This window comes from Cervus elaphus, chromosome 33, assembly GCF_910594005.1.
Source record: "Cervus elaphus chromosome 33, mCerEla1.1, whole genome shotgun sequence".
Classification (NCBI taxonomy): Eukaryota; Metazoa; Chordata; class Mammalia; order Artiodactyla; family Cervidae; genus Cervus; species Cervus elaphus.
This window is the reverse complement of record NC_057847.1, coordinates 63558027-63584631: the sequence shown is the minus strand read 5'-3', so window position 1 is coordinate 63584631 and position 26605 is coordinate 63558027. Positions and strand designations below refer to the sequence as shown.

Here is a 26605-nt window from a genome sequence, read left to right as displayed (position 1 = left end):
CCAAAAGGTCATGACCATGACCTGGTTCTCTGTATCCAGCCTCTGACAACCACAGAGCACCCCCCTTCAAATCCAAGTCAATATTAAGGCAGGGGGAAAACAAGTTGAGTTCTGCTAAACAAACAGATTTGTACTTCTTCAAGGATTAAGGAAAAATGCCTAACAAGATTAGGGGAGAACCACATTCCAAAGCATACAAGGAAGAATTCATCTAAGTAAGCTTGTGTGTGTGTGTATGTTAGTTGCTCAGTCATGTCCGACTCTTGGCAACCCCATGGACTGTAGCCCACCACACTTCTCTGTCCATGGGATTCTCCAGGCAAGAATACTGGAGTGGATTACCGTTCCCTTCTCCAGCTAAGTAAGCTTAGGTCACCTTTTGCTGATATGAGTTTCCTGTCCTAGGGAGAAGCAAAGATGCTGAAAGATGGGAAGGTCTTCAGAGTGGTCCAAGAGAACTGCTGGGATCCAGAAGCTCGTCTTAGAGAAATGGACCAAACAGGTATTTACAATGAGAAAAGGTATCAATGTTTGCATCTGATGTTAGAGGCAAGTCTGCCCTTTGATTACCTTACATGATTTATATGATGGCAACCTCTGATCCCATTTTCTCCACTGTTCCAGTGTCACTGGGGGAGGGATGGTACCCTCCACTATACTGTTTTTAGAGTGTGGATTTAAAATTTAGATATGTATGTGCTCAGTTGTGTTTGACTCTTTGAGACCCCATGGACTGTAGCCCACCAGGCTCTCCTGTCCACGGGATTTCCCAGGCAAGAATATTGGAGGGGATAGCCATTTCCTTCTCCAGAGGAATCTTCCCAACCCAGGGATTGAACCCAGGTCTCCAGCATTGCAGTCAGATTCTTTACCGTCTGAGCCACCGGGGAAGCCCCCAAATCAGGTACACTTGTTTTAAAGTAGAATGCTTTGTTATTGGGGCTTTCTAGGTGGCACTGGTGGTAAAGAACCCTCTTGCACAATACAGGAGACATAAGAAACTCAGGTTCAATCCTGGGTCGGAAAGATCCCCTGGAGACAGGCATGGCAACCTATTACAGTATTCTTGCCTGGAAAATCCCATGGACAGAGGAGCCTAGAGGGCTACCATCCACACGGTCGCAAAGAGTCAGACACGACTGAAGCAACATAGCACACACGCACGCATGCTGTATTATCAAAAAGATAAAAGTAGGATTTTATTCTTTTAAACATTTTAAATTCAAATGCATAGTATTTACTTATAGAGCCAATTAAAACAGTGAGAATTAGGGATTTCCCTGGTGAGCCAGTGGTTAGGACTCTGGGTTTCCACCACAGGGGTCCTGGGTCCCATTCCTGGTCAGGGAGTTAAGATCCCACATGATACGGCATGGCCAAAGAAACAGACAAACAAAAACAGTAAAAATTAGAACTCACAGATTAAAGACGCCAACTGCTTTCTTAGTTAGAGTCAGGATCCGATTTGTTTCTGCAGTTTGCTTCAGCACAGTACACAGAACATCCCCACTGACACACACATGGGGTGGCAGGAGGAGCAGCTCCAGAAAAGTAATCACAGAGCCCCACTACACTCTACAATAAAACCAATCCAAACATTTGAGAGGGGAGAGTTAGGACATTTTTGTTTCCTAGCTAAATCAGTAACAATTTCTAAGAACTGCTTGCATTCCTTATCCTATATTTAAAAATCAAACAAGTCCCCCCAGTTTAAAAGAATTGTGAAAGCCTATCTAAAATATGATATGATGGACGGGGATGAAAAATAAATAAAATTTAATTTTTAAAATACGGTGTGACAGCCACATTGTGCTCTCACTTGTCATTACCTGGCTGGCTGTGCCACCAAAGAGGGCGTGCTCCAACAAGAGCACCCAGCCTTCCGGACACCCACGGGCCATGCCCAGGGGCTGTGATGAGGAACCCCCACAATAACACTGGCAGGCCTAACTTTTAACATCAGTGGTCTAGATTTAATGCAGAAAACAACAGGCTCATACACACAAACAAACGAGTTTGGATCTACCACCTTTATAACCAAAGACAAATGCATGAGAAGTTCAAATACATACACAGAGATAGCAGGAGACATTTTATTCTAAGGTCTGCATAAATTGAGTTGAACTATTAGCCCCAAAATGTGCAGGCAGTCTCTGGCAACTCTAAGCTAGATGGGCTTCCCTGGTGGCGTGAGTGGTAAAGAACCCATCTGCCAATGCAGGAGACATAAGAGATCCCTGGGTTGGGAAGATCCCCTGGAGGAGGGCATGGCAACCCACTCCAGTATTCTTTCCTGGAGAATCTCATGGACAGGGGAGCTTGGCAGGCTACAGTCCATTGGGTTGCAAAGAGTGGGACACAACTAAGCAACTTAGCATGCACACACGCACTCACGCACTCTAGGCCAGATATTGCATTATAGATTTTTTAAAATAACTAAAAGTATGTCTAAATTGCATTCACATTGAACTTTGTAGAAAGCCTGAAGCACCTCTATAGGCCATTCTAGAGAAAATGGTACACAGGCCCCTGTTCTAGAACAGGGATGGGAGGGGCAATGGAGAGAGAACTGGCTTCCCAGACTGAGAGCAGAGCCCAAGCTGAACCAGAGCTCCCACCTCTCAAGGGGAAAGCTAGTGGAGATGATGACTAGTGTCAGAACCATTGTTCAAGACTGACGTTTAGATAAAGAATGGCCCCTTTGGTTTTGGTTGTGTGTTTCATTCCATGGCTCTCCTTAAGAGAACAGTCATGGCTATCCCTTGCTGAGCATTTATTTTGTTTCCAGGCATTGTTCTCAGCACCCGATGTGTATTAACTCAATTTCTATAACAACCATAGGAGGTAGCAACTATTATTATACCCATTTTACAGACGAAGAAACTTAGGGACAGAGGTTAAGCAATCTGTCCAAGATTACATAACTTACAGGGGGCAAAACAGGGATTTGAACCCAGGCAGTCTGGCCACAAGGGCTTAGCAGTGTATCCTTCTGCCTCTGCTGAGGTAAGAAAATAAAATGATAAAGGCACAACACAGAAGATTTCAGCATACTGTGCCATTTTCACAGGGAGACAAATGTAATTGGCAGCTCCTGGGTTACTCCATCACATTACGTGGCAGGCCTTGGTTGTACCTATTCCCACCTGAGGGATGCAAAGCGTTTAAATGATTTGCTAGGGAAGACACAACAGTAAATGGTAGAGCTGGGACTGTACTTGGGACTGTCTCTCTCATTCCATCACTCTTCCAAGGGAGCTTTTCCCAAGCCTCCCTCAGGATAAGAATTGCCTGGGGTGCTTACTAGGAATTTTTTTCAGGCCCCATCCACTGAGTCAGAGTTTCTAAAGGAAGGCCTTTGAATTTGTTTTTATGATGTCACTTCTCTCCACCCCTGGCCTCTGCCCACTTTACTCAAGGTAAAGTGGTAAATTTGGGGAATGCTGTGCTATGCCAAACTTTTAAATACCTGTTTGTTTTTTAATATCAGCTCTAATTGGATTAGACTTGTTTTTTCCCCTCTCAATTCCCAGAGACTAAAGAATAGGTATCCAAATAAGCCAGCACATAAATAATGCAACTTACTATGTTAATATGAAATACAGTGACAAGCGATGGCCACTGGGGTGTAGGGAAGGAGCCAAGCTGGACAGGAGCCTCATCCCACCACTGGCAGGCCATGTGACCTTAGATCCAATCTATAAAATGGAGAAATTAAACAGAATAATGTAAACGAAAGCATTTGTGTAAAATGTGAAGATTTTATAGTTGAAAGGGACTTGTCTGTTGCACACTAATCAATGGACACAGATCCTATCTGTGGCAATGTTTAATGATGCTCTCTAATCAAAAGCTGTAGTGTCTAGTCCTCACTAAACAATGACTTATTTTTTCATATACGGATATGTTGAAAATGCCAGGCACTCTTCTGGACACTCACTAGGGATGGGACATAGACAGGCTCATGTGGTGTTTATGACCAAGTAAGGAATGGCATGGAATAAACAACTAACTACAGTCATGACAGACTGTAATAAGTAGCAGAAAATTAAAAGAACAGAACAGTGGGAGAGAGAATGCATGGAGTCAGGGAAAGCCTCTCCAAGGATCTGATGTTTGAACGGAGACCTTGGGGTGAAAAGGAGCACATCCTGTGATGAGCCAGAAGAAGAGCATTCCAGGCAGATGGAATAGCCGTGCAAAGGCCCTGGGGCAGCAAAGAGCTCCAAAGAACAGGCAGGAGGCGAATGAAGCTCAATGTGAGCAGGAGAGACTGTGTGGAGTCTTATACCATGTTCAAGTCTGGATTTTACTCTAAGTGTGATTTTACTCTAAAAGTACTTGGAAGTTTTGAATAATAGAGTGACTTGATCTAAGTTTTAACACTTACTCTGGCTTCCAAGTGGAGAACAAACTGTAAGAGGACAAGAGTGATGGTAGGAGACCAGCTTGGAGGCTTCTGCAGCAGTCCCCATAGGAAATGCTGGTGGCTTGGACCAGGCAGTGGCAAGAGATGGGGAGAGGTGAGTGCCTAAAAGGAACTGGAGCAGAGCAAACAGGACTTGCTGTTGGGTTGGATGTGGGTTTGAGGGAAAGAGGGCCCATCCTTGGTTTGGCAGCATCTCTCCCAATACCCCAGCTCCAGGAGTGTGACTATCAGAGAGCTTGGGCATCCTGGATGCTGGAATCTGGAACCACACTCAGGGCCTCATTCTGGGCATTCCAGACAGTGGGACTCTACCCAGACTCACTTAGGAGACGAATTAGACGGCCAGGAAGGTGACTGAGAAATATACTCTGTCATGCATGACCTAAGATGAAACACCTTAAAAAAAAAAAAAAAAACTGATGGGGAAATGCCTTGCTTAAATACAACTTCACAGTTGTTGAAATAACCTTTGAAAAATGAGCATTTTAGTTTTTCTTCAATGATCTCACTTTTGTCCAGTCTTTCCTCCTCCTCTTAGAACTGAGGCTGAGGGATGAGGGAAGCCTAGGGCACAGACCCTGAGAGAAGGAGACAGGGAAGACACAGTGAGGGAGGGGAGAGCAGAAGGAAGGTGGGATGGAGACTTGCTAGGCTCCTCGGCCCTGGGAAATGCAGAGGTGCCTAAGTCATTCTTCTCACTGGCTTTGCCTTTGTGTCTGTGTCTAGGAGTGACTGTGCAAGCCCTTTCCACGGTTCCCGTCATGTTTAGCTACTGGGTGAGTGTGAAACCTCAATCCATCTCTTTGGTGAGCAAAGGCTCACATCCAGTTCCCTAGTAAGGAGACAGGTGTCTCAAGTCTTGACATTGCCCACCCAACTCTCCTTTAGAGATCAGCAGGGCCCCTCACACTTGCACTGTTCTCTCCCAGGCCTGTCTTCCTAGTAAAGTCCTTGCTCTAGAACTCCAGTGTCCAGTGTGGTAGCCAATAGCTGCATGTTTCTATGTAACTTGAATTGTATTTCCACTGGACAGCACAGTTGTAGACTCAATCTTGACCTCCATCAGAATGACCTATTGACTCATTCCTGCCAAGAGAGGCTCAGTAACCGACAAGCCAGTTTATTCTAAAGTGATAAAGATTTTGAGGTGATAGGAGTGATGATGGTGGCCTAATATGTTGCCTCTCCCATGGAAATACACACAATTCAAAACAGGATTCCTTGAGTTGGATGTCTTTCCCCAAGTGATTAAATCTTGAGTGCTACAAGTTTCAGGCATGATGGCAAGCCTGCAAAAGAACACTTTTGTAAGTAGTTGGAGGTACACTAAGTACCCGCTCAACTAAATAAATATTCAATCACGTGGCAATTTAAGGAGCATTGGAAATACCACTTATTCTCACCTCCTCCACCTATGCTCATAATTTCAGTATTAGTGATTCAATACTTATCTGTTCCTATGATGAAATTCACCACTTAAAATAAAAATACCCTAAGACCTCAAGATACCTGAGTTTACCTGATTGGGTGCTATTCTAACTGGACAACTGGCATTGCTGGAGAGTACCAAATTCTTAGCACTGAGGTGGGATGATGTTGAAAAGAAAGACAGAAAGGAAGGAGGGAGAGTTAGGAAAACAGAAAGCAAACTTTGTCTGCATCAGCATCTTGCTAATAAGGTAACTCTTTGAGTGTCACAGCTAACAGGAAGGACAAGGAGAAAGACAGGGACAGGAGAGGTTCATGGGCAGCCTGACATCCCCAAGGAGATGTGACAAGAGGTGCCCTGATATCTGGCTCAGTTCCTGGTGTGGGTAGAGGGGAGCCCTGCAGGCTCCTATCTCGGTTGGTGGATGGTCTGCCCTCATTCTATGTCTAGTGTAGGGTTCCAGGCCCTGATTACATCAGTTTTCTAATTAATCGGCAATGTGCTAGCAGTTTTCTTTACCTTGGTAATGACCGGCTTCTGGGTCTTCTGTGGCCAAATGCCTATCTCAAACTGTGCTTCAGGTTTATGAGGTGTAAAGCCACTGGGCGGGACAAATGACTGAGCCTAGAGGAGGTGCTGAGCAGAGTAAATATCTAAAGTAGGTTTTGAACCATGTGCTTTCCTTTGCCTGTCTCCACCAGGCCAAACCTCAGGACACTTTAGACCTGTGCCAATTTCTGAACAACGACCTAGCTGCCACCATTGCGAGCCACCCCAGGAGGTTTGTGGGTCTGGGGACGTTGCCCATGCAGGCCCCTGAGCTGGCGGTTAAGGAGATGGAGCGCTGTGTGAAGAAGTTGGGCTTTCCCGGGGTTCAGATCGGCTCCCACATCAACGAGTGGGACCTGAATGCACCGGAGCTCTTCCCAGTGTACGCGGTGAGTATGAGGTGCCACAACGTGGAGCGGGTACTGTGCTGGGTGTTCCTGGGTTGGAGAAATGCCTGATGACATGCTGGATGCAGGGGGAATGTGGAAAGAGCTCCCCCACAGGAAGGGCCATCCTACTAGAAAAGGGACAAGTGAAAATGCTTCCCAGGTCGGCCCTAAGTTAACTCAGTGAAATCTCTCTTCTTTTGAGCCCTCTTGCTCTCCTTTTAAAGTTTAATTTGGAATAAAATAGATAACCAACAAGGACCTACTATAAAGCACAGGGACCTCTGCTCAATATTCTGTAATAACCTAAATAGGGAAAGAATTTGAAAAAGAATAGATACATGTATATGTGTAAACAAGTCACTTTGCTATACACTTGAAACACAACGTAGTTAATCAACTGTGCTCCAATATAAAATAAATTTTTTTTTAACTTTAAATAAAGAGGTTTCATTTGGAAGCCAAATTATTACCCATATCACAGCCACTGTGCAAAAGGATCAGGTTAATGACAAGCCCCAAAGTATTTACTTTTGCTTTGGAAAAAAATTCTTACCATTTTTCAAAATTATGAAGTAATCCAATTGTGGAAAATATAGAAAAGCATAAGGAGAAAAATAACTGTACATAAAATTTAAAAAAGCAACAAGGATTTACTGTATAGCACAGGGAATTAAACCCAATACCTTGTAATAACACATAATGGAATATAATCTGCAAAAAAAAGAAAAACAAATCACTATGCTGTACATCTGAAACTAACACAATATTATGAATCAACTATATTTTAAATAAATAGGAAAACAAAAATAACCCATAATTCTGCCACCCAAAGATGATTAACCATGGTTAATAGTACATTTATCTTTTTATATGCATACATCTGCATATTTTATATTTTAATGGAATTGGAATTCTATTATACATTTGATTTTATATTCTAATTGAGAATTTCTAACCTAAGTGAAAATTCTCTCAATGCGTGACTTAAAATAACTGCATAGTATTGCAATATGTCTTGTTTTATTTAACCGACTCTCAATTAAGATACTTTTTAAACCATATATTTTTTTAAATGTAGTATAATAAAAATATGCAACAAAAATATACCATCACAATGTTAACATTTGATGATACTAGATAGTAAGTGTATAGCTGTTCATTGTACTATTGTTTATAACTTTCTATATTTGAAACACTGCATAATAAAATATATCTTCAAAAATGCAGTGCCAGCAATTTCTGAAATATCCAGCAGAAGAGTCCACAATCCCACGGTCCTCTCTACTTTGGGAGGTTCTTTCTGTATCTAAATCTGCTTTCCTTAATTTCAGAATTCAAGATGCTTAATTCTTTATCCAATTGCATTTTTAAAAAATTTCTTACTTCCCTCCTGGAATTATAATAGTATCATTTTTGTTTATTTTCATTGCAAAAGCAAAATCTTCAGTAATGAATTAAGTAGATGTTGGTGGACCCATCAGGTACTATCATCACTGATCATTTATTTCATTTATTATTTATTGAGCTCTGACTGCATGCAGGATGTTTTCCATGTCTGTGTCTATGGACACTGCCCACCAGTTGGGGGACTGCCTGTTAAATTGCCTCCCAATAACCTGAAAGATTTAATGCTCCTCTAAATATTGAACTCCCAGAAGATGATTGGCTGCAGTGGCTGAACTGATCCAGTGACTGTTTTCTAGAAACTTTAATGAGCTCTGAAAAGAGGATTTATTTACTCGCGTATAAAATTGTTTCAGCACAGTGTGAGCAAGCCTTCAGCTATAAGTCATTTTATTATTCATTGGACTTGGCTTTATGAGTTACTAAGGTGCTCAGAAAGCAACAGCAGCCAGTTGGGGTCCAAATAGATATTGTCATTTATGTGATCAGTTCAATTAATCATTCTAACTAGGCTGTTTTGGGGTCTGCCAGTCTCTGTGGGGATTCAAGAAAGCATCCTGGCCCCATTTGACTTGTGATGTCCTGGGGTTGACAGCACATTTGTTTGGTTAGCAAGACTTGCCAGCCTTACCACTAACTTGCTGAAACGAATGAGAGGAGTTTCTGTGAGCCAAACAAATGACAGGAGTTTCTGTCATTGCGAGGTCAGCCAGAGCTCCAGAGCGCCTGATTGTCCCCCTAGTCTCCTAGACCTTTGTTCTCATGTGAACCCAACCACATGTTCACATCAGTTTTTAGGTATAAAGATGACTTTGTTGTATGAGGCAGAGTGGTAGTGGCAAACTGCCTACCATTTATTAGCCAGAAGACCTCAGTTACTTACTTAGCCTCTATCTGCCTTAGTTTCCCTGTATGTAAAATGGGAATAATAAAAAGTACTCATCTCCTAAAGGATTAAACTAGTTAACAACTGTGAAATTGCTATATACATAATACATACATATATGCATGTGTGCTAAGTCAGTCATGCCCGACTCTATGTGACCTTATTGACTATAGCCCACCAGGCTCCTCTGTCCATGGGATTCTCCAGGCAAGAATACTGGAGTGGGCAGCCATTCCCTTCTCCAGGGGATATTCCCAACCCAGAGATCAAACCCGCATCTCTTACGACTCCTGCCTTGGTGGGTTCTTTACCACTAACGCCATCTGGAAGCCCATATATAATATATATTATATATAAAATATACATACATATATACATATATATATATATATATAACAGCTTTGGCACACGGTCAGTCAGTTCAGTCCCTCAGTCGTGTCCAACTCTTTGCGGCCCAATGAACCGCAGCACGCCAGGCCTCCCTGTCCATCACCAACTCCCAGAGTCCACCCAAATCCATGTTCATCGAGTCAGTGATGCCATCCAACCATCTCACCCTCTGTCATCCCCTTCTCCTCCTGCCCTCAATCTTGCCCAGCATAAGGGTCTTTTTCAATGAGTCAGCTCTTCACATCAGGTGGCCAAAGTATTGGAGTTTCAGTTTCAACATCAGTCCTTCCAATGAACACCCAGGACTGATCTCCTTTAGGATGGACTGGTTGGATCTCCTTGCAGTCCAAGGGACTCTCAAGAGTCTCCTCCAACACCACAGTTCAAAAGCATCAATTTTTTGGTGCTCAGCTTTCTTTATAATCCAACTCTCACATCCATACATGACTACTGGAAAAACCATAGCCTTGACTAGATGGACCTTTGTAGACAAAGTAATGTCTCTGCTTTTTAATCTGCTGTCTAGGTTGCTCATAACTTTCCTTCCAAGGAGTAAGCGTCTTTTTATTTCATGGCTGCAATCACCATCTGCAGTGATTTTTGGAGCCCAGAAAAATAAAGTCAGCCACTGTTTCCGCTGTTTCCCCATCTATTTGCCATGAAGTGATGGGACCAGATGCCATGATCTTAGTTTTCTGAATGTTGAGCTTTAAGCCAACTTTTTCACTCTCCTCTTTCACTTTCATCAAGAGGCTCTTTAGTTCTTCTTCACTTTCTGCCATAAGGGTGGTGTCATCTGCATATCTGAGGTTATTGATATTTCTCCCAGCAATCTTGATTCCAGCCTGTGCTTCCTCCAGCCCAGCGTTCCTCATGATGTACTCTGCATATAAGTTAAATAAGCAGGGTGACAATATACAGGCTTGATGTACTCCTTTTCCTATTTGGAACCAGTCTGTTGTTCCATGTCCAGTTCTAACTGTTGCTTCCTGACCTGAATACAGATTTCTCAACAGGTGGTCTTGTATTCCCATCTCTTTCAGAATTTCCCACAGTTTATTGTGATCCTTTTGGCACATAGTAAGTGCTGAATAAATTTAGAGTTATCATGATTTTGAGGGTGTAAGTGACTTATTTTTATATTCTTTACAACGTCTCATATGCCAAAAGTGATCAAAAATATTTGTTAATTTTAACAGAATAGAAATGAACCATCACAGTTACACAGAATGAAGTTTTATCCTCATGAAGAGTGAAATCCCACCAAGATACCATGATCATGTGCCTTTATCAAGCACAAACCAGCCCAAGAAGTTGATACTCTCCAGCCTGCATCCACTAGTAGAAACCAACTAGTTCCTCTCTCTTCAAAAGACTTATAACTCTTCCACTCCCCAGACCCTGTTGAATTAGAAGTCCTTTCTTCACTTTGCCTGCCACTTTCAGAATCACCTGTTGTCCCAGGACTACTTCTCTATTTTGAAAACACTTATGCACACAAGTCACATTACATCAGCCTGGTTGGCCCAAATGTTTATATGTAGACGTAGGATGAATCATCCCAGCACCTTAATATATTTGGAAAAGAAATGCTCCAAGGAAATTTGTTTTGAACCGTGGCAAGCCACTAATATTAAAAACCTGTTGAGAGGACTTTTTCTAATTAAACGTAGTGTTAAATAAAGGCCATGCCCTCCAGATGGTATTTCCAGTTCCCAGAAGGTCCTGGAGCAGTTTTGCTCGTGACATTCTTTTCAGTGCCTGCTTTGCTGCAGCACTGAGAGCGCTTCCCTTTCTCAAGTCGCCTCGCTCACAGCAGCTCAGCTGTGGCCCTGAGGCTTTGTGGGTGCCTGTAGATCCCTGAAATTCCCAGCTAATGTCAGACTCGGAGAGGCCAGATGATATAGGTCAGGCCAACTTGCTTCAGGACAGTCATGAGCCCCTGACTCCCAGCCCATCACTTCCTCACTTTCCACATCATTGAGTTTCCAGGAGGGGCAGAGGAGGGAACACTCCAACTATGACTCCAATGATACAATCTGAGCAATCCTTCTGACAAAGTGGACCAAATAGGAACCAGCGGGTGAAATTTCCTTGGCATTTGAGATGTGAGATCAATCCTTGAGTGTTTTGCCAATGCTCTTTTTAATTCTAACCAACGCCCTTGTTAATTTTAAGTGTTCTTTTTAGTTAGTTTTTCAATGATTCTGTTATATAGATCAGAAAAAACTTCAAAAATAATTTACTTATTCAGATCAATATAGAACCAGAGAAAAGCAATACCCTAAAATAGTGCCCTATATTTGCTGGCTCATCCCAATAACCTCCTCACTCTCTGATTGCTTCTTTGAAGGAGGCTGAAAGGCTGAACTGTTCCCTATTTGTGCACCCCTGGGACATGCAGATGGATGGACGGATGGCCAAATACTGGTTCCCTTGGCTCATAGGTTCGTGTCAGCTTGTGATCTCGAAAAGAGAGTCAAGCCCTTGGTGTTTTCCAATTATCTATGGATACTATTATGTCAAAGAGAGAAAATATGAATAATTGACAGGATTGTGAGTTGAGTTCTTACTCCTGTATGTATTATCTCATTTAATTTTTTTAAATTGAAGTACAGTTGATTTATAATGTTCCAAGTGCACAGCAGAGTGATTTAGTTAGGTTACTTCATTTAATTTTAATCGTATTCACACAAAACTTTATGAGGTTGACAGTATAATAGCCTTTTTTTTTTTTGCCATGCAACATAGCTTGAGGGATCTTAGTTCCCCAACCAGGTATCAAACTCATGCTCCCTGTGGTTGAAACTCAGGATCCTAACCACTGAACAGCCAGGGAATTCCCTAAAATATCTATTTTAAAGATGAAGAAACTGAGTCTCGAAGTGGTTAGGTAAGCTGTGCCAGTCACATAGTTAAAAAGCGAGAAAGCAAATCTGTCTGACTCCAAAGCTACCTCACTACACAGATTCCCAAAAAGTCTCTGAAAAAAAAGCATCCATGCCTATCTAACAGATTTTTTAGAAGCCAGTGATAGCATCAGCCTTTACAAATGAGAACCCTGGAACTGTGAGTAGAAGGTCAACTTCCCCTATCGAAGGACCAGGTTTTCATGTTCCCTGTTACCTACTCTCCCCCACCTGCACTGTTCACCCATGGTTCCACCTGAGGATAAGAGGAGAGACCTCTACTAGGAAAAAGAGGCGAGATCTCTACTAGGCCTACCAGACTCAGAATAAGAGTTGGTCTGGATTCTCTTTCTGCCCTCACATTTTATGCCCCTGTTATTGCTTTTGGAGACCAATGAACTTAGCAAGGCAGCTTCCTCCCCAACCCCCACCAAATTCTTGAGCAGCAGTTAGAAGAGATAACCTAAGAAGCCCTAGCGCTCTGCAGCTTCAAAGAAAATCTCTTCCCAATTCACACAACACACTTTGACAAGTCCCACAAACATACTTGTATTGCAGCTTCCCACAGAAAAAACAAAGGAGAGCATTTACACAGAGGATCATCTCATAACTTATTTTGCAACACAAATACATATTGATCCTTTCCAGCATGCCAGGCCCTGTACCTGGCACTAAGGATATACCAGGCATGGACAAAACCTTTGCCCTTCTGAAGCCGGAGGTGACAAACAAGTCCACAGATCACAAACAAGCAGACTACCAGTATTTTATTCTGGATGTAAAGGCAGTCTTTAACAGATTGGAGAATTCCCAGCAGGGGAAGGTCATGATCCAATTCACATTATAAATATTCCACTTTGTCTCCTATATGGACAATGTATGTGGGGTTACTGTCCACGTGTGATGCTACTGGAAACTCTGCCCACAAACCACTCCCAGAGAGAGATGAATACATCATGCTTCCAGAATTCTCAAGAGGCTAAGGATTGAGGGAGCCAGAGGCCTCTCTGTCCATGGAACAGTGACAGGCCTAAGGCAGGATGAACAACCAGTAAAGCCCCATTCGGCAGCCTGAGAGTCAGCTTCCCCAGAAGGCCCAGGGCTCAGTCAAGGAGCCCCCAGAGAGTTCTTTTTTTTTTTTTTAACATGAAACATGCTCTTTACTAATGATCCCATAGACTGTAGCCTACCAGGCTCCTCCGTCCATGGGATTTTCCAAGCAAGAACACTGGAGTGGGTTGCCATTTACTTCTCCACCCCAGAGAGTTCTTAACCACAGACTGAAAAACAGTCATCTGGAAATATTGCCCAGATTGACTCCATGGAAGTGAAAGCATCAGGTGTGGACCAGCCACCTCTTCTAGAAGCCCAAAGCACTTGAAATCATTCATTTTAATACAGTTACTTTCAACTTCAGCTCTAAAGGGGCAGCAAAGATTTGGCAGGAATATTAATATTAGTTGATACTTTCTGAGCACTCACTAACTGGCAAGAACTAACCATTATGATCCCCATTTTACAGATGAGGAAAATTGAAACACAGGGAGGCAACTCATATTTGTTGAGCACCTATAATGTGAAGTTCTGGCCAAGAACTTTCCCAATATCATTTTTGCAAGGCCTTGCATAGCCTTGCAAGATGGGCAGCAGTGTCACCCTTTCACAGGTGAAGAAGCCAAGACTCAAGGGCATTATATCAGTTTCAAAGGCCAAGAAGCAAAAAAAGTGAAAGAAGAATGGTTCAGCCTAGATTCCCTGTACTCTGCTTGACCCACTGAATCCAAAATGGAAGCTGGAAGAATCAGGACAAAAGCCAGGTCCTCCCGCTCCTTGACTGCTCTAGCCATTAGATGACTTTACTTGCAAGTGGCAAATAGGGAGTGTCCCATGATTTCCACTTGCCAAAGTCATGGCCTGCATAAAACCAAGCATGCTGGGGCACAGGGAAACTGTGTTTCTCAGCACTGACAATTATAGTAAGGTGCTATTCCCCTGACATTAGCATCACTGAACTTCTTGTTTGTGGTGACAATCCCAATACATCATGACTGTTTCCTGTTCCAGGAATGCCAGCTGAGACCACTGCAGCCATCTGTTCCATGATCATGGGTGGAGTGTTTGAGAAGTTTCCTAAACTGAAAGTATGCTTTGCACATGGAGGTAAGACCCTATCTGTACTGGTCTGCTTGGGCTGCCAGAACAAAATACGACCACAGTCTGGGCAGCTTAAACCACAGAAATGTGTTTTCTCAGAGTTCTGGATCCAGGATCAAGGTGCCAACAGGGTTGGTTTTTGGTGAGACTCTTTTCCTGGATTACAAAAGGCTGCCTTACTATGTCCTTACCTGCCCTTTTCTGTGTGTGTTCACAGGAAGAGAGAGAGAGAGTTTAGGTGTGTCCTCCTCTTCTTATGAGGACCAGTCCAAGCTTATGACCTCATTTTAGCTTAATTATCTCTGTAAAGGCCTTATCTATAGATACAGTCACATTGGGGATCAGGGACACAGTTTTGGAGGGATACAATTTGGTCCTTCTAGTCACTGTTCTAGTTATAAAATATATGATGTTTCAAGGACCAAATTCCACTCTTGCAGACAAGTTTAGTTTGGCTGGCACAGCTTACTTGATTTTGCTTTGGTTTTTATTTAAATGTCTCTTGTTAGACCATAAGCTCTCCAGTTTGCAGTAGTTTCTACCATTCACTATTGTTTAGAAATAGGCCTGTTTCATTCCTCTACATTTCCTGTTTGGTCCCTATGGGTAAATGAGTTTGGAATTCTTGGTTACATACACATGATATCCAACTGTACATACTGTTCTCTAATCTGCTTTTCCTTCTCATCAGCATAGAGAGACATCTTTCAATGTCAGTGAGTACAGACCATCATCATTTTTGATAGTTGTATGTATAGCAATATGTTTTATGGATATGCCATCATTATTTAAATATTTCCCAACTGATAGGTTGCCTCTGTATTTTTATATCATAAGACACTTCATTTTGAAAATCTTGACCACATATCTTTACACACTTGACCATATATCTTCTCTCCCTAGGATGCATTCCTTAAATCTGAATTTCTAGATGAGTTAATTTCATTCTATATTCTGGCTCCTTTATTCTGGGTCATCTCTCAGCATTTGGAACCCAGTAGGTCCTCTGTAAATGTAGTTAACTAGCTGGGATATAGGAACTTCTTGCACACAGCATGAGGATTGAAAAGAATCCTTTTCAAGTCACACTAGCCCCTCAGGAATGCATTTTACTTGCAGGTGGCTCCTTCCCCTTCACAGTTGGAAGAATCTCTCATGGATTCAGCATGCGTCCTGATCTGTGTGCACAGGACAATCCAACCAACCCAAAGAAATACCTTGGTTCCTTTTATACAGACTCCTTGGTTCATGATCCTCTGGCCCTCAAGCTGTTAACAGATGTCATAGGAAAGGTAAGCCAGAACTGCTATTCAAATAACTTATGGGGAGTGGAGTGCAGGATCAGCAACCAGTTGCCTGGTCTCTCTCCATAAAAGGGGTATGGGGAAGAGGCATTAGAAGAAAAAAGAGGTACACTGAACTATGGAATTAGGTTTCCTCACATTGGGTATCCTATCCAGAATCTCCTTCAACACAGACCATGTGTCACCAGGAAACCATCATGGATGTGTGCCAGGGAAATCTCAGATAACCCACATGGCTGGTAGCTCCCCAGATAAGTTCCTCTTCCTACGGTCACCTGTGTAGTGATCATAAGGAAGTGACACATCATGATGAGGTAAGCAGGAAAAAGCCACCAGTTTTGAGGTCAAATCCACCTTAATTAAAATCCTGGCTCCACTTCTTCTGAATTAGGTAGAGTGTGACTCTGTCAGGTGGTGCTGGCAGTAAAGAATCCTCATGCTAATTCAGGAAACTTAAGAGACGTGGGTTCAGTCTCTGGGTTGGGAAAATACCCAGAAGGTGGGCATGGCAACCCACTCCAATATTCTTGCCTGGAGAATCCCATGGAGAGAGGGATCTGGCAGGCTACAGTCCATGGGGTCACAGAGAGTCAGACATGACTGAAGCGACTTAGCATTTATGCACAGGACTCTAACTGTCCTCATCCACTAAATGAAGGGAACTGGAACATTAAAGGGAGGGGATGGCACTGGTCAGGGAGGCAAGGGAAGATGATGAAGGGTCTTAGGCACTATTTGAAATGTTTCACTGGCCTTTGTTTTGAAAACAATTCTCTCATTTGGCCAAAAAGATCAGCACAGTAGTGCTTTACATCTCACAAGAGAAAGTCCTTCCTCTGTTGTGGTCTGCTAGCAGCTCTCCTGTAATGTCTTTTATGTATTTGAAGACTGGCAATGTGGTACTTGGATTGAGAGTAGATTCCGAGGCATTTACAATCTTGTTTAGCAGAGAAAGAGGTCCACTATTTGAAAGTTGCAAGTAGTGTTCTACCTCCAGAATGGAGACTACATCTCACTTTAAAGCTGACTGTTTCTCTGGCTTGAGAAGCTCACTAGAATAAAAATGCTGAACATTCTGATTTGGGAATAAATTATGTGACTGAGCTCTGTGTCTGGGTCATCTGGCTTTTGTGTTGCCCCTGCTGAAATGGAAACTTAGCTAGTTGTGACATCTGATTATTACTGGCTTGGACAAAGGGGCTATGGGCAGGTGTATAAGTAGAAAACTACAAAAAGGAGGAACTGAAAAATACTGTGAGCTCTGAACTTCAGGCAACAGAGGACAGGGACTAGGAAAGTGATGTGGAACTGGGAAAAGGGTCATTCTCACTACCTCCCATCAAGCATAGTATCCCTGGTATTCCTGACAATGGCAACTTCAGGAAAAAACACCCTCGGCAAATATTAATACAACAACCATCTTATGAGGAATATCATTAGCACCTTTAAACAGAATTCAGGGCAATATACGTTGGCCAGGAGGTCACAGCAGAAGAGGAAGAACATGGAAAATGACTTGTGGTAACCAGTGGATAGACTAGTTAGTAAGTACATCCCTTTTATGGACTCTTAGAAAAACTCAGAGGGAACTTTGCAAAATTGCAAAGGTGCATTCAAACTGTGAAGACTTGAGCCATAGTAATGTGGGCATCAAAAGCAAATGTGACCTCATTTTATGTGACTTCACATGCTGGTGAATCTAGGACACAGAGGCAGTATATATTAATAATTTAGGATTCTCTTTAAAATATTAATGTTTCTTCATTTTAGTTATAGTCACATTAGTGAAATCTTTCAAAAACAATCCCCAAACCAGAACAGCTAAGGAAAGTCCTAGCATGACAGCCAGTCTAGAAAGAAACTGTACAAATTAGAGCTAGAGGAGAGAGGTTAGAGCTGTCGAGCTGTGGAGGGAGGTCCAAGACAGATAAAACGGAATGGATGGATTATTTGATGTGTTTGAATTTGAAGCAATGATCACCAGGCATTCAACAGATATAGTTATGCATTAGGAACAAACAAGCTGTACATATATAGAAAATTCAGCAAATGAAACAAAGGAAATAACTCCAAGAAAATAAACATCCATGCAAAGACAGATAATCATTGTATACTACTTGACTCAACAGTGAACAATATTTATATTTCTAGTGTAAATATTAAGCATTAACTTAATTGAAAATTGTAATTTTACTAGGAAAATGGAGGAGAGAAGTTGGGGTAAGAAATTCTCCATGATCATAATGGGAAGTCAGTAAATACTCTCTAAAGCTAATAAATCAAGAAACAATATTATAATCTTATTATCTGGATCTGTGAGGGTGATTATCAGAAGATTCATGTAAAAAGGTAAAAGAGGCTGCTTTAAGCAACAAGAGTTGAGAAAGTGGCCCCAGGACTGTATTTTATAAGAAAGACATTAGTAATATTTGATTGTTTAATTATGTATTAAACATAGTTAAAAAAAAAACCTTCTCTGGTGGTTCAGACAATAAAGAATCTGCCTGCAGTGCAGAAGACCCAGGTTCGATTTCTGGGTCGGGAAGATCCCCTGGAGAAAGAAATAGCAACCCACTCCAGTATTCTCGCCTGGAAAATCCCATGGACAGACCCGAGGGCTACAGTCCAGCGGGTTGCAAAGAATCAGACACGACTGAGCAACTAACACTTTCACTTTCAGTTAACTATGTATAGCTGTTATTTTGATAAATCAAAATTCTAAATAATACCTTAAGGATAAATAGACATATGTCATATATACACCAAAACCATTTATTGCACCCCTACTACTTCTAAAGTTCCCTCCAAACAGAAGACTTAAATTACATAATCTCTTAGCTTCCTCCCATCTCTAAAATTCTTTGCTTTTACTCTACTTATTTTTAAAGACAGATGCAAAGAATACTAGTTATATTTTACTAGTCTATCACTGTGAAAAATATGAAAAAACTTATTGCTTCCCAGTTTTAACATGATCATGGCTTCCCTTGTGGCTCAGCTGGTAAAGAATCTCCCTGCAATGTGGAAGACCTGGGTTCAATCCCTGGGTTGGAAGACCCCCTGGAGAAGGGAACAGTTAACCACTCCGGTATTCTGGCCTGGAGAACTCCATGGTCTGTATAATCTATGCGGTAGCAAAGAGTCAGACACAACTGAGTGACTTTCACTTTCACTTTAACATGATCATAGAAAATTCACTTTATTTATTTGGGTTGATAGATTTTGAGAGGTCTGTTATCCTCCCCTTATGATTGCATCATAATTTTGGCTAGATCCAGTGCTAAGTTGTTTGCTGCAAAAGAAATTGCCCCAACTCAGCGGATCAAAACAACAATGAACATTTATTATCTCATATGGTCTCTGTGTCTGGCATTTAGGAACAGCCAGAATTTCTCAGAATTCCTCACAAGGTTGCAGGCAAGTTGTCAGTCAGGGCTGCAGTCACCTGAAGGCTCAACTGGGGATGAAGGGTTTATTTTCCAGGTGACTTTTATACATTACTGGCACATGGGTGTTGGACTCTGGCCTCACTTCCTTCTCATCTGGGTCTCTCTAACTCTCCCTCTGGGTCCCTCTAACTCTCCTTAAGTATCCTCACAACATGGCACCTGGTGTTTTCGTAAAGAATGAGTGATCTGAAAGAGAAATGGGTGTGGGACAGGAAAAGAGAGCAAGAGAGAGATGGAGTGTGTACCAGGCAGAGGCTGCCCTTTTATGACCTACCCTCAGAAGCAAGTCACTGAATCTGGCCCACATTCAAGGGGAGTGGAATTCGGCTCCACCTTTTGAAGGGAGGAGTATGAAAGAATTTGAAGACATATTTTAAAGCTACCACACTATACACTCTGGTGACAAATTATTTATGAACTAAGTAATTCCTCCTAAATTTAAAATATCTTTAGTCCTCCCACAACTACCTCAAAGTCTCATCCATTTATAGCATAAGCTTAAAGTCTAGGATCTCAGCATTTAAAGTAACTTGTGGATGGCGCTCCTCATGTGGAGTTTCTCTCAATCTGAGACTACAGAGGTAACTTCTTTGCCAGCACATACTCAAACTATAAAATGGTGAGACAGGCAAAGGGTAGTTGCTTCAGACCCTCCATTCCAAAAGAGGAAAATCAGGAGATTTAGAAGAGTTACTAGTGACCAGCAAATCTGAAATCTATCAGGCACATGCTGCCAATTCCTTGATTAGAACTCAGAGCACAGAATGGTTCTATGAGTCATCCCTCCTTTTCCATGAAACGTAGCTCATTTTTGTGGCTGAATAGTTTCTACAGACTGCTTCATGCTCTCCACAACTTTTGAGGCCCGAAGGCTTCATTTAGTTCTAGCTGTTCCTTTAAGTCCAAGTTGGTGGTGTTTCTGCAAATACAATTCTCGTTGCAGGTCTTTTACGAATCTTATTAGGCTTCAGGTGTGTGTGTGTTAGTCACTCAGTCGTGTCTGATTCTTTGCAACCCCATAGACTATAGCCCACCAGGCTCCTCTGTCCATGGGAATATCCCAGCAGGAATACTGGAGTGGGTTGCCATTTCCTTTTCCAATATGAAGCTTCATACCATTGCGCAAAAGTCTTACCCACAAATTTCTGAGAAAAACCTTTCTCTGCATTTTCTGCAAAGGCTGTTGAGAGACAACATTCTTAAGCTACCTAGAAGCCCTTATTGTCTGACGGTTGTTCTTTGAAGCACTGTCTTATCTCTTGAAGTCATAACAAACATATTATAGTTATATCTTGGCTTCATTTTTAGACTATATCTTTCTGATTGTGCCCTGCTCTTAACCTTTGCTGGAAAGCCATCTCTCATTTTAGCATCATTTGCCATCAGAGGGGCTGAGAAATTTCAAACTCAACAATTCCTTTATTTATAATGGTGTTGGTTTAGTTGCTAAGTCATGTCTGACTCTTGCGACCCCATGGGCTGTAGCCCGCCAGACTACTGTCCATAGGATTTTCCAGGCAAGAATACTGGAGTAGGTTGCCATTTCCTTCTCCAGGGGATCTTCCCAACCAGGGATCTCCTGCACTGCAGGCAGATTCTTTACTGACTGAGCTACCACTCCTTCCTTTAAGGCACTCCGGTTTGCATTTTACTACAGGAAGCAAGAAGCAGGCATGCAGCACTTCAAACACTGTCTGGAAATGTCTTTGCAATGTCACCCAGTTGATTAAATATAATTTCTAATTTGCATATTGCTGTTGGTAACAATATTGCTTCTTTTTTTTTTTTTTTTGGCCACAACATAGCAAGGATATCCTTTTCTCTAGTTTCCAATAACATTTTCCTCATTCTCCCAAAGTCCTTGCTGGTAACTTTCTCACAAGTTACCACGCTTCTAATAACAGTCTTAACAAGAGTCTTCAGTCTTTTCACTATCTCAAGATCCTTACAGCTTCCTCCGACCAATCAGTTCCAAAGCCACTCCCACATTTTTAAGTTTTCATTATGGCAACGACCTACTTCCAGGTACCAAAATCTGTATTAGTTATTTACTGCTACATACTACATTAACCTAAAACTTAGATTAGGTTTGGGGCTTCCCTGTTGGCACAGTAGTAAGGAATCCACCTGCCAATGCAAGAGATGCAGGAAATGTCGGCTTGATCCCTGGGTAGGGAAGATGCCCTGGAGAAGGAAGTGGCAACCCACTCCAGTATTCTTGCCTGGAAAATTCCATGGACAGAGGAGCCTGGTGGGCTAGTTGGTACACACAACCGACCAACTAGGTCAGGTTTAAAACCACAATGAACATTTATTATCTCATTCATTTCCTCTGAGTCAGGAATCCAGAAATTCCATGGCTGGGCAATTTAGATTCAGGTTTTCTTATGAGGTTCAGTGAGACGACTGCAGCCCAACAATATCTGTCTTTCATTCTTTCACCTTTTAATTTTTTTTGCACACTACTTTTTACACTAACTTAATCCCAAATTCTCCACCAATTTTGCAACTCTCTTCTCAGAACATTTAAACACATGAGATACAATAGTCTATTAATTCTTTCTTCTTGAAAAAATATCTCAGGAGTCTCTGACTTGCTCATATATGGACTGGGTTGCTATTTAGACCTGCTGCACAACTGTCATCTTGAGATCTCCCCTCTGTATGCCTCATGTTCTCTCTCTCTCTCTCTCTCTCATTGGGTTCCCAGCTTCCTGAGACCCACAATTTTCCAATTTCTTGCTTTAGTCCTTCATCTTGGTAGAAAATATCTTCTAATAACTTTCTAAGAAAGAGAATATGGGAGATAAATTTTTTGAAGCCTTGATTATCTCAATATTTCCTTATTCTTCCCCTGTTGTTCAGTCGCCAAGCCACATCCGATTCTGAAACCCCATGGACTGCAGCACGCCAGGCCTCCCTGTTCCTCACTATCTCCTGGAGTTTGCCCAAGTTCATGTCCAATGAATTGGTGATGCCATCCAACCATCTCATCCTCTCTCACCCTCTTCTCCTTCTGCCTTCAATCTTTCCCAGCACCAGGGTTTTTTTCCAATGACTCAGTTCTTTGCACCAGGTAGCCAAAGTGTTGAAGCTTCAGCTTCAGCATCAGTCTTTCCAATGAGTATTTAGGATTGATTGGTTTAATCTCCTTGCTGTCCAAAGGACTCTCAAGAGTCCTCTCTAGCACCACAGCTTCAAAAAAATCAATTCTTTGGCACTCTGCTTTCTTTATGGTCCAACTCTCATATCTGTACATGACTACTGGAAAGACCATAGCCTTCACTATACAGACTTTAGTCAGCAAAGTGATGTCTTTGCTTTTTAATAAACTGTCTAGGTTTGTCATAGCTTTCCTTCCAAGAAGCAACTGTCTTCTAATTTCATGGTTGTAGTCAATATTCACAGTGATTTCTGAGCCCAGGAAGAGAAAATCTGTCACTGCTTCTACCTTTTCTTCTTTCATTTGCCATAAAGTGAAGGGGCTGGATGCCCCATCTTAGTTTTTTTAAATATTGAGTCCTAAGCTGGCTTTTTCACTTTCCTCTTTCACCTTCATCAACAGGCTTTTTAGTTACTCTTCGCTTTCCGCCATTAGAATGGTATCATCTACATATCTGAGGTTATTTCTCCCAGCAATCTTGATTCCAGCCTGTGATGTGCTTTGCATATAAGTTAAATAAACTGGGTGACAAGATACAGTCTTGTACTCATTTCTCAATTTTGAACCAGTCAGTTGTTCCATATAAGGTTCTAACTGTCGCTTCTCGATCTGCATACAGGTTTCTCAGGAAACACGTAAGATGGTCTAGTATTCCCACCTCTTTAAGAGTTTTCCACAGTTTGCTATGATTCACACAGTCAAAGGCTTTAGCATAGTCAGTGGAACTGTAGATGTTTTTCTGGAATTCCCTTGCTTTCTCTATGATCTAGCGAATGTCAGCAATTAAATCTCTGCCTTTTCTAAACCCAGCTTGTACATCTGGAAGTTCTTGATTCAAGTACTTGCTGAAGCCTAGCCTGAAGTATTCTGAGCATATTCTTCCCTTACAAAGAGTTAATTGTTTAGCTAAGTATATAATTCTAGCTTGGAACCTGTTTTCCTGATTAATTTTAAAGACGTTTTCACATTATATTTTGACTTCTAGAGTTGTTATTGGATAATAAAATGCAAGTCTAATCTCTGAAACTTCATATAAAACATACTTCTCTCTCCTTCACTCTCAGTTTCAAAGACTCTAAGATTTTCTTTTTGTCCTGAAATTTCTTAGTAATGGACTGTTTTCGCCCATTATGCTAGCCATTTGGTGAGTCCTTTTATTCTGTAAATTTTCTTAATTTATTTCTTCAATGACTTCCTTCCCTCTGTTTTCTCTTTCTGGAGTTCCTAAAGTTGAATCTTTTTTTTTTTTTTTTCTTTCCTGTCTTACATCCCTCCTTTTTGAGCTTTTGTTTTACTATATGGGAGGTTTCCTCAACTTTATTAATAAATCCTTCTATGTAATTGGCTTTTAATGTTTAATTTGCAAGATCTTGATGTTACTGTTCTTGTTCTGTAAACTTTTTTAAAACATCCTGTTATTGTTGAGTGAGTGCCATACCTTTTATCTCTCTAAAAATGTTAATAATTTTGGGAAATATACTTCTCTCCACAAGCCTTCCTGCAATTAATTTTTTGTCTTTTAAGTCTCAGTATTTCATATCAAATGCTTTCTTTAAATGTCCATAATCCCTGGCTACCTACTTATACTTAAGAGTGGTCACTAAAAAGATGAATGGAAGTCTCTGCATATGGATAGGACCTGTCAAGTGGGCTTTGCTCTACACAGTAATCCAACTGGGCCATGTCCTTTGGAAATTCTAGATATTTAATCTTTCCTTTTTGATTTATCACTTTCCCAGAGAAGTTCTTTTTCTATTTCTTACCTGAATGGTGAAGTCCTCAGTCACTCGGTCATACCCGACTCTTTGCAACCCCATGGACTGTAGCCCAAGAGGCTCCTCTGTCCATGGAATTTTCCAAGCAAGAATACTGGAGTGGGTTGCCATTTCCTACTCCAGGCAATCCTGATCTAAAGATTGAACCCACATCTTCTGCATCTCCTGCATTGAAAGGCAGATTCTTTACCACTAGCGCCACATAGGTTGAAACCAGTAAGGGCCTGGTTGCCAGTATTTAGGAACTGAGTGGAAAACAAAGGCCGGGATGCTCAATTTTTAATAAATAAACTTTCATTAAGCCTTTTGCTTTCAGAACATTCCAGGCTCTCAGCTGTGCCTGGTATCTTCCAGTTCAGAGACTCTCTTTCACCCCCTTTGGAGGCTAACGGACCAATCTTTTGCCAGAATGAGGGGAAAGCAGACACTGGACTAATAAGCAGTGACGGAGGTAGTCTAGGGTCTAACTGCTTCTGCAACAGGCTTGCAATGAATCCTCCTGATGTTAGTTCAGTCTTTGTCGTGACTTCCAGAGGTACCTGGTGCTGTCTATTACAGATATTTGGGGCCTTGGTGCTATAAGCCAGATTACTTTTTGGCTTATCTCACACTAGCTAGGAATTTCTCTTTCTTGGTCTTCTGAAGTTACGTTATTGTCCAACAGCTTTCCAGTTTCTGAAATTTTCTTATTTTTTCTGTCCTATTCTCTTTGTCCTTGTGGGTGTACGCTTTTTAAAATCCACTTTACCATCTATTTCATGGGGTTTCAAACTGTGATTCTTAGATCAATTCCAGCCCACAAAGATTTTGTTACCAGTCTATGATAAGAGAAGGAATTTGTGCCAGAATGCAAACTGATTTACTAATGACACAGTTCAGTTTAACTGACTTTTGGGTGTTTTTTTAGAATATTTTATATAGTTTTTATTAATTCTTATTTATTTTTAACTGCACTGGGGCTTTGTTGCTACACATGGGCTTTCTCTAGTTGTGGTGAGCAAGGGCTACTCTCTAGTTGTGATGCGTAATCTCACTGCAGTGGCTTCTCATTGCAGAGCATGGGCTCTAGGGCAAGTGGGCTTCTGAGGTTGCAGCACTCAGGCTGAGGCTCAGTAGCTGTGGCTCTTGTGTTCTAGAGCACAGGCTCAGCAGTTGTGGTACATGGGATTAGCTGCCCTGCAGCACGTGGGATCTTCCTGGACCAGGGATACAACCAGTAACCCCTGCATTATAAGGCAGATTCTTAACCACTGGACCACTAGGGAAGTCCTGATTTTGTTTTTAACAGCAAGACTTTTTCAGTAAAGGAAGTGGTGCATTGATTTACATTCTAGGGTAAGCTCCTTATGTCATCATGCACAAGTGGAAGACCAGTTTGGATACATGTAATAATACTAGTCTTGAGCTTTCCTCCCTTTCTCTAATGAAATTTATCTTACCTATATCTCATCCTCCTATGGCCCAGCTTCCAGTTCTCTGAAGTCATATTCAAGGTTACATGCAGTAATAGGTTAGCAGAAACTACAGCAATAGGAAGGGTCTGGCCAGGTTTTCATAATTTAAAGAATATTCTAGTACTCTCTCTGGCTTAGGTTGAAGGTAGAAGGAAGAAAGATGATATATCTCTTTCTGAAGTAATGATGTAAAATAAGGCTTGGATCTTCTATGGCAACTTCATCAAAAGTGAAGAGAGAACAAGATAAAAATAAGGAAGAACCTAGAAAGCCAAGCACATGCCCAGAGCAGGAATGCATTCTCAGAAAAGACATGATAGGGCCCTATGCTTTCATCTCTCCCTGATCTTTAGGTTCAGCATCAGCAGGAAGTGAATGCCAAGGCAAGGTTGTTAATGGCCTGGCCAAGTTTTCAAGAAAGGCCCATCACAGAGCCAATCTGCAAAGACCAGGAGAGGTTTTTTCCTTGTCTTTTTTTCATTCTCTTTTTGTTCTGAGAATTTAAATAACTCTTTATCCAAACATGAGCTGACACAAGCTTAAGTGACAGAGACTTCAGAGAGCAGATATAACAAAGAATGTCTTTCAAAATAGTTTGAAAAGTCACTAAATAAACAATACAAGCACACAAAGAAACAACAATGAACCCTGAGAAGAAGGAAGAATCTGCTTACCAAAGTTACCATATCACAATATTCAGAATGTCTAGTTTTCAGCAAAAAAATTAAGAGGCATGCTAAGAAAAAAGAAATTGTGGCCCATTCCTATGGGGGAAAAAAGAAACTAACAAACTGTCATTGGATAAACACTGGACTTACTAGACAATGATTTTAAATCAACAGCCTTAAATATGATCAAGAAATAAAGAAAAATCATAGACCAAGAACTAAAGGAAACCAGAAGACTAATGTCTGAACAAAA

The 26605-nt window shown here is 41.5% G+C and overlaps 1 protein-coding gene across 6 annotated transcripts in view; it reads left to right on the top strand.

The window, feature by feature from the left end:
• Positions 1 to 26605, top strand: part of ACMSD (aminocarboxymuconate semialdehyde decarboxylase) — a 57982-nt gene that overhangs the window by 14547 nt on the left and 16830 nt on the right. For 4 of the 6 annotated variants that reach the window (XM_043894082.1, XM_043894085.1, XM_043894083.1 and 1 more), the window contains 6 exons: positions 406 to 502; positions 5156 to 5205; positions 6560 to 6796; positions 11830 to 11923; positions 14450 to 14545; positions 15659 to 15831. In XM_043894082.1, coding sequence (XP_043750017.1) covers positions 406 to 502; positions 5156 to 5205; positions 6560 to 6796; positions 11830 to 11923; positions 14450 to 14545; positions 15659 to 15831 — 747 coding nt within the window. Of the gene's footprint in view, positions 1 to 405; positions 503 to 4403; positions 4524 to 5155; positions 5206 to 6559; positions 6797 to 11829; positions 11924 to 14449; positions 14546 to 15658; positions 15832 to 26605 lie in introns of those variants that run through there. The other 2 variants (XM_043894086.1, XM_043894088.1) reach the window with 2 other exon arrangements.